Raw genomic sequence first — 8961 nt, forward strand, 5'->3', positions numbered from 1 at the left:
TGACAGAATGCGTGCTACAAACATCGTTGAAGAGGGTATAAAAAAACTGCTTTCGTAATAAACAGAAGCTTCGGTCGGAGTTATTTTAATGATAAAATCCACGTAAATAATTATTATTTTATTTCCTACACAAAGAATTGATAAAACTGAATTTCTTAGGCATGATGGCCTAATATTAAAAGTTCGATAAAATTAGCCATGAAAAGTTTTAAATAGATGTGCTAACAGTGAACACTACTGTACGGTCAATGTACATTGACCTCTGGATCGTCGGCTTCACCTTTGATTTGTTTGATTATTTGCGACGCAATAAAAGTTCACTATGTTCATTCTTACGAACACTTTTTATTTCGGTATAACTGAACTGAACTTAAAATTCAATATTGTGTATCTTGTTTTATTTAAAAAAAAACTCACTCGTAAATGCAAACGTCAAAGAAAAAAATAAATGTCAAATTAACCGTAAAAAGCAATAACAATTATCAAACTTAAAAACACAATTTACACATGTAGGTAAGTAAAGTTTTGACTTTACTAACTATTTGAGTTGTTAGTGTCCATTTCAGCTTGATTCCTTCGAAAGGCAAACACATAATCTAATCGCCCAGAAGACTCGCGATACACTGATCACTGATGACTGATGAGTGATTACAACTGGTGAACATTCAAATAACGAAAAAAATAAGTCTTTAATAGTGAATACCTCACAATTATAATTTATCGATACTTTTGTTACACTTATTTAGCAAATACCTACCCAAGGCTAGAATACAACTATTTTTGTGTTATTGGAATGTTATTATAATTTTAACAAATTATAAATTTAATAAATTTTTAAAAATTATTTTTTTACGATTAAACTTATAAAACTACTGTTTTGTGAGTTGTGAGTGACTACAAGGGGTTTTTGATGTGGCAGAGTCACGGTGTCGCCCTGTGACGACAGTACGCTCACTCGCACAAAAAAACTCGGATTGTCGGGGATCCAGTCTCTGTGAACGGCTTGATCACTTGGCGTTGCTGAGACTTTTCCGCACATCTTCTTAACCTGATCGCACGACTTGCTACAAATTAATGCGTAGAGAGGGCTCTCTTTTCCTTATATATTATTATACTCTTTGTTCACATTTAAATTATTGATCTGACATAAACGTCTTCGTTACCAGGTTATAAATTAAACAAAATGTTTGATGTTTTTATTTTTATCCGAAAAGTAAATACTTCGATTTTACCCATCCCAAACTTAGTGTTATTGTTTATTTAGTTTATTGTTATTAACATTTATCACTCATATGTAAGATCCCAAAGCAGAAGATGGCACTTTTATATTATGTGTATTAAAAATACTCAAGATTATTAGAATTAGGAGTTCACAAATTTTTTATTTAATTTAAGACCTCTGGCTTTTCCTGCCAACACAAACTATGACTGATGAGAGAAACTTTCGGTCTTCGTATTATGAAAAAGTCGGCTGTCGCGGTGTTGAAGAAAAGAAATCTCTGGAAATACTCATGAAAGAGAAGCCATGGGACAGAGTCAAACTCAAACAGTTCTGTTTGCGATTCACAGTACCTGCTGCATACAGAAATCTCGTGTGGAAAGTTCTCTTGGGTCAGTTACTGTTCTATAAGAAACTAATACTATCTTAAAAACTTAAATAATTATACTCTTTGATGTAAATATTAATTGTTATTATAGTTTAACTATAAAATATTAAATAACCGCCCATAATATAGGTTGTAAAACAGAGCGAGAACTTTTTACTAAAGATTGCACTGGTAATAAGATTGGTTCTTAGATTCTTTGATATCCATCATGGGTAGTCCTTCAATAAATATTGACAAAATGTAATGAAGTAACACTATTCCAATATATCACAGCCTAGTCCTCAAAATTATATGCTATGGACTACATTACATCAGATTTTTAAAATCAAAGATGTGTAGTCTACAAGGATTGTCACACAAAACAATAACTCACTATCCTTTATACTGTAATGTGATCTATGTATCTATCTTATTTTCCTGGCTGTACTGGTGTGACTGGAATAAACTATTTTATCACATAAATACCATATTGTACCATGACCCTAACAACAGTGATTCCTCTGAATAATATTTTTAATATTATGTTGACTAGCCACACGTAATTTAAATAAGAAATAATATTAATTTAAATATGTAAACTTTTTAATCTATTTTATATAAATTATTAATTCAGCTTGTCAATTCTAGATATTCTACCAGTGTATACAGATTCTCATGAGTATGTAATGGAACAGAGAACAGATCAGTATAATGACCTCCTGTATGCTGCCGAGATGTTGGATCGGGTCAGTAAGACTACACCACGGAGTGAGGTCCTTCTTGCCATGTGGCTATTAGAGTTAGAGGAGAGAAAGCCACCTAACTTTCCTGACAGTAATATTTGTGTTAGTTCATATTTTAATTGTCTTTATGAGTAATAATTGTTTGAAGATTGAAAGATGTATTCAATGATCATTCATCCATCTTGGCATTACTATAATATTTATATGTTCTAATAGTAAAACTTGGCAACAAAATCCTGGCAATACAGTTTTCTGCTGTATGAAAATTTTCTATGTAATATCTCCATATCCCTATTTCCCACAAATATATTCACTTCAGCTTTTAGTAATGTACTTACTGTATTTTTTTCTACCATAATATTTAATGATCAGGAATTCAGCCAGGCAAAAAATGGTTACACATTTCATTACATAAAAAAAATAACAGTGCCATCTAGGGATGTCTGAAATAAGCAAAGATTAAAAAATGGTATTCAACAGCTGGGTATTTTGAAAAAAACTATTTATTTTTCCGAAGCGACCCAGTGCTCTCGTTTTTACTGTGCGTAGGGGCTTCTGAGTAAGATTCAAAGATATTTCTTTACCCCTAGGACACAAAAGTACCACTTGTCGATAACAAACAAAATCCGAAACTTATATCTAATGACTTTACATTGCAGTTCATGACAAAACTTAATGTCTACTGGGAAAAGAGTAGGTATTGAACAATTATTATCTTTACAGTACCTACCGAGATTAATATTAACAAATCGAAAATAATAGTTTCTATTCTACTATTATTTTGCTTTATTTGTCTGATCTTTAAATCATTCTCGTATTGTGTAATCTTAGGGTGACATACACAGTGTGCTATTATCGGGGTAATATCAAAATATAATATTATAACTCAGGTTGTTTTGTATGGTGTTACGACACTAATTATGGGTAGGCTGTGATGCTTAACATTATTTTGGATTTACTGGAACAACTTCTCGTGCTCATTTATTGCCAAAAAAATAAATTTACCAATATTATTTCGACTTTAACTAATAAATTCCGTTGCTGCAACGAACCAGCGTTTGCATACAATATATCTTGGTAGGAATAAATTTTCATGTGTACCATTACTTACTTAATTTACTTTCACAGTTAACACTTTAATGCAATAACGCATGGTAAAAACGCTACGTGATGAAATAAGAATAACACAATGGTATTAAACATTATATTCAAAAATGCTTTTAAAATAAATAGTTTTCGAAACCTTTATTCCACTCCGAAATGCCACTCTGTATACATATACATAAATATCGTGTAATGGTCCTAAATCTGACGCTCTTGTGTAACTCTAAAATCTGACGCTTAGCTTGGCTACCCCACACAGTATAACATAACAGCTTTGCTTCAAAAAGTAGATTCTTTTACAAATATTTATAATATGTACGATATTTCTACTTTTTAACTATAACCATATTTTTTGTGTCTTCACTTTATTTTAACCTATCTCTTTCATGGGACATTGATCATTGATTCATCATTCATTGGCTTGCTTTGAGAAGGGCCTATACCAGACCCTTTCTTCGTATTTAAACAACTGGTTCGCTTGTAACGAGATCTTGAGGTATTTTGCTTTTCAGTCTTTTTAATACTGTTCTTTTGTTCATTAAGGCTTTTGCTAGTATGTTAGCTTGGTCGTCTATTCTAGTTTTGTGTGCCTAAGCCAATTTTGTTGTTTGTTTTTGTTCCTTTATAAAAAACAGTACCTTGGTTTCAATTGAAAATTGTGACTTACGATAAGCCATTACAGTTTACTTTGTTTGATGCCTGATTGTATCCTTTTAGTGAGGATGTGTTTTTGCCAACGCGAAACTTAACGCAACGGTAAACATATTGCACGGTACAAAACTAGGTAATTTTAATAAAACTATTTATTTTTCCGAAACGACCCGATGTTCTCACTTTTCTTGCGAGTATCGTATACGGAGTAGGTATTGAACGATTATTCTTTTTACAGTACCTACCTAATATCAAGATTAGAGAGAGGGTATGTAACTCTTTTAAAGGTAAAAGTCACGTTCACCAATTTCGATTCATTTGCCTTGATTTTCCAATTTTTGGGCCAGAACAATATCTAATTCCAAACTCTTTGAAGACGGTATGCAATCGTTTGATCTTTGCGTGAAACATTGTTACATATTCAGGAGTAGGTAAATCTGATGTAAGAGCAAGTAGAGTGTAGGCCCAAGCACACTGCCCTGCGGGACACCGACATTAATGGTATGTAAGTTTGATAGGGCTTCGACACTTTGTACAAGAAAAATGTCTGTATTCATAATTTGAGCCAGTCTTCGTTGTATGCGGTAAAATAGAGGAAAAGCTGGTGCTGGGGAGTGCACGCCCAGAGGTGAGAACAGTATTCTATGTGAATTTGCGCCTAATATAGATGCAGATAGTGACTTGTAGTGAAGTACTGTCTTTCCTCACTGAGGACACCAAGCTTTTTCAACTGCAAGCAACTGAACGTCGCTCTGAATGTATAGACGCTGATTATGCCGATGCAGACTGTGACAATTAGAGGAGTGATCTCGAATCCAGGGGATACGACAAAGGGAGACTTTTAAGCGGTGAACGCTCAAACTTGTTTCTTCTGGGGGTTTAATTTTACTAAATTTTGCCTTAATTTGTCCATGAATAAGGGGGGTGTTCTGATTGATTTAGGTGCCACATCTTATTTTTTATTGAGATATCGGTCACAGAAAAATGGTATATTTGTGTAACAGTCTGTTAGAATATACTTTTGTAATTATCATAATTTGTAAAAATTACAAAAAAGGACAGACTTATGCAGGATAGGTCCGTTCTTTTTTAAGTCAGTTAAAAATCGAGTACTCAAAGATAACAAATGTATAAGTACTTATTTGTAATGTAAGAATGATAATATTTTTTTTTCAGTCAGCTAATACATTTATCCCAATAGCAAATTCATTGTACAAGTTATGTGATAGCGAAGTGGATGTATACTGGATATGCAAGAGGCTGACAGAGATTGTAAAGAGCATGCAGAAGGACCTGCCCAAACTACGAGAAGCTTTTCAAACAATGTTAGAGAAGGAAGATGCAGACTTGTACAAGTGAGTGTTTTAGAGAATTTTGTAAAACTAACATTCTTTTAAAATTAATGGATTTTGTAATCCACCATTTGGTTTTTTTTTCTTCCTGAAGCATTGTAACACACCATCACGTACTACAAAGCTGTGGAATGAGCTTCCTTGTGCGGTGTTTCCGGGACGATACGACATGGGTACCTTCAAAAAAAGCGCGTACACCTTCCTTAAAGGCCGGCAACGCTCTTGTGATTCCTCTGGTGTTGCAGGAGAATGTGGGCGACGGTGATCACTTAAGACCAGGTGACCCGTACGCTCGTTTGTCCTCCTATTCCAAAAAAAAAACATATTGTTCACATCAGGGAGCAATGTGAGCTACAAGCCAACTGGCTTACAACAGCAACAGTTCTTCCCACCAGTGGGAGGCTCCTTTGCCCAGGAAGCCGGCTAGATTATGGGTACCACAACGGCGCCTCTTTCTGCCGTGAAGCAGTAATGTGTAAGCATTACTGTGCTTCGGTCATTCAAGAAATTACTGGGCAAATGAGGCTTAACATCTTATGTCTCAAGGTGACGAGCGCAATTGTAGTGCCGATCAGAATTTTTGGGTTTTTTGAGAATCCTGAGCGGCACTGGATTGTAATGGGCATGGCGTATCAATTACCATCAGCTGAATGTCCTGCTCGTCTCGTCCCTTATTATTATAAAAAAAACTAACACATTACAATTTACAGCTTACTCAGGAACAGGATGGCTTTCATCATCACGACTAAATCCACTTAGCCATTGAAACTTCTGAAGCAAATATAATACAATTTCTGTTTTTGATTTCAGCCACCTGTTAGATATAAAAGCAATAGAAATGTTGCCGCTAACAAAATGGTTTAACTGCTGCTTTGCAGGTGTATTAGACGACACATCCCTCACAAAGTGAGTATCTAACAGCTAACTGTAAAATTTCCTTCTATGCATATGGCTTCATTAAAACTTTGAGATACTTACCAATTAATTCCTTATATAACAAAAGATACAAGTAATATTTCAATACAGATACATTACAATATTAATTAATTACAAAACCTTCTACCTGATTGCAGCACATATCGGCTTAATAATTATGAATGTAACCTTATCAAGTGATGGACACTCAAAAGAAATCGTCAAAATTTGATCCAGCCATAGAAGTTATTATTATATAGATTATTATATGTGTGTGAATGCAATTAATATCATTAATCTCAAGTTTTTGTATTCTTAGAATATGGGACAAAGTTTGCAGTGGTGCTCCAAAAATATTATCATTCGTTGCTGTAATGCTCATAATAACATTAAGGAGGAATATACTTAAGGCGATAAATGTGGATGAGGTCCTCAGACATGTTTCAGAGGTTTGTCTCTCCAAATATTTTTATGCAAATAATCCACCACCGTATATAACTCATAATAAAAGGCATAAAAGGCATTTATTTTCTCAAAATTGATTCCTTTAGAATTCTTTTTGATGTCATTTCTTATACTACTAGATACTACTACCGCTTCGGAAACAAATGGCGCTCTGAGAGAGAAGAAGCGGCGCAAGAAACTCTCCCAGCATTCTATTTTTTGCGCTCTTTTCAATAAAAATATACAATATTGTACAGTCATTTCTATCGCTATAGAATAATCACAATCTAGTCCCAGGCTGTCCGATCATTTAGATATTCAGCAGTGGAGTAATAGGATTTACGACAGAGCCATTTTTTTATAAAACATTTAAATTTATTTATAGATAATGCCTGAACAGTGGCTGGGACTTTATTGTAGAAGTGTATACATTTACCCTTAAAGCTATTATGTATCTTATGAAGCCTACTAGAATTAGTTACAAGCAATCCCTTATTTCTAGTGTTATAATAATGAAAATCACTATTAAGAGCAAAAAGGTGACGATGTTTGTGAACATATATTAAATTTTCATAAATGTACTGACAATAAACAGTCATAATATTTATTTCTTTAAATTTTTCTTTGAGAGACTGTCTATAACCAAGCTAATATATAGCACGAACAGCTCTCTTTTGCAGTGCAAACACTATATCAATGTCAGCAGCATGACCCCATAATAATATACCGTACGTCATGATGCTGTGAAAATAACTAAAGTACACTAATCTAGCGGTAATAGAACATTATAAAGTAAAGCATGGTGAGGGTAGAAACGAGTGTTGCTTGAGTTGACTGGTCGATCTTGTTTCTTGTGTTTGTTGATAACTTCACTTCTTCTCATTAGCTCAACCCTTTTCGAAGTGGCGGTAATTTCATTTCCGTGACCTACATGAAATGTATAAATAAAGTGATTTTGATTTGATTTGAAACAGTCACAGTGAACATGTTAGTATAAAATTCTTACTTTTTCTGTCAACAGATACCTGAGCAGTGTGAAGAAGTAGTGGCAAATAAAGCGATAGAGTTATGGCAATACTATGCACAGCCACACTACCTGTGCGACTTCGTTATCAACTCTACCCATTGATTTGTCTTTGCCAGCTCGTTGTTTTAATACCTCTCTGTGGAGCATAAAAAAGCCCAAAAACTGAGGGCTCCCTTTATTATATAATAATGTCTGTTTACTTTTGAGTAGGTACTCACATATTATGCTTAGCTTAGTAAGAGGTTGGCCATTGAGACTTGTATTAAGTAAATGTGTACATAGTATTGAATAATTAATTTAACAATTTTGTTTGTGTTTTTATTTATAACTTCCTAACCAAAGTAAGTTTCTCAGCTTACGCTAACTTAGCTAAGTCGTTAAGATTTGAAAAAAAATGCTTTGAGTGCATACATGATTTTTGCGTTAAAATCTACGCTAAATTTCCCGTGCGTCGACGAGATCACTGTTGGCTGGAAAATTGTTACCATATACGTCAGCGCCGCTGCCACGGTAGAAAGAAACCTTGCCGTGAACAAGAGGTACCTACCTACAATACCTCATGAGACCTATACCTACCTACAATACCTCATGAGACCTATACCTACCTACCTACTGTTCTTGACATAAAATTCATGACTGACCAAAAAACTCCAACCGATTTTATGTCCAAGAGAACAACCAAAAAATATATGGACTGATGAATACAAATTCGATCAAGATGGGGTTACTAACTACCATTGAACATTATAGTAATGAGAAAATGCACAAAAATCCTATTAAAAGAGCTAAAAGCGTTGCAACATCGTTTATCGGTCAATGTATGGGTGTGAATAGTTGACGACATTTTAATCGGACCACATATTTTACTGTTGTTTTATCTAATTGCTGAAGCTTACGGAATTATTGAAGTGAAACTTCTTTAGAATCGTGATTTGAAACTAGATGAAACCAAAAAACGAGACGATAGAGGCGCCGTTGCCAGTTATTATTTATAAAACTATTATTGACCGCCGCGTCAAATTATGATTTCAACGCTATGGATATCCTTTCCCAGGTTCTCGAGGGTGCAGAGAACTAATTTGGGATAATTTTTTTTAATCCAAGATGGCTGACGCGAAAAATTATGATTTCAACTTGGT

General features: G+C 34.2%; 1 protein-coding gene across 5 annotated transcripts; it reads left to right on the forward strand.

Annotated features, from left to right (window-relative positions):
* The first annotated feature begins 449 nt into the window (after window positions 1-449).
* Window positions 450-8129, forward strand: LOC126972305 (TBC1 domain family member 7). 5 transcript variants are annotated; one of them, XM_050818965.1, is made up of 7 exons: window positions 450-513; window positions 1396-1611; window positions 2235-2431; window positions 5261-5439; window positions 6247-6342; window positions 6671-6800; window positions 7817-8129. In XM_050818965.1, the coding sequence occupies exons 2-7, from the start codon at window positions 1425-1427 to the stop codon at window positions 7922-7924; spliced, it is 897 nt and encodes a 298-aa protein (XP_050674922.1). In that variant the 5' UTR covers window positions 450-513; window positions 1396-1424; the 3' UTR covers window positions 7925-8129. The 5 variants fall into 5 exon arrangements, with proteins under 5 accessions (XP_050674922.1, XP_050674921.1, XP_050674920.1 ...); XM_050818964.1 differs by lacking the exon at window positions 450-513 and adding an exon at window positions 1146-1213; XM_050818963.1 differs by lacking the exon at window positions 450-513 and adding an exon at window positions 1153-1294.
* The last annotated feature ends 832 nt before the right edge of the window (window positions 8130-8961 follow it).

The sequence above is a fragment of the Leptidea sinapis genome, chromosome 26, assembly GCF_905404315.1.
Source record: "Leptidea sinapis chromosome 26, ilLepSina1.1, whole genome shotgun sequence".
Lineage (NCBI taxonomy): Eukaryota > Metazoa > Arthropoda > Insecta > Lepidoptera > Pieridae > Leptidea > Leptidea sinapis.

What these genes read in the sequence shown, in the direction of transcription:
- LOC126972305 (XM_050818965.1), top strand. Translation starts at nt 1,425, where the DNA reads ATGACTGATGAGAGAAACTTTCGGTCTTCGTATTATGAAAAAGTCGGC. An exon ending in CGTGTGGAAAGTTCTCTTGG is followed by an intron (nt 1,612 to 2,234) that starts GTCAGTTACTGT and finishes TGTCAATTCTAG; the next exon opens with ATATTCTACCAGTGTATACA. An exon ending in TTCCTGACAGTAATATTTGT is followed by an intron (nt 2,432 to 5,260) that starts GTTAGTTCATAT and finishes TTTTTTTTTCAG; the next exon opens with TCAGCTAATACATTTATCCC.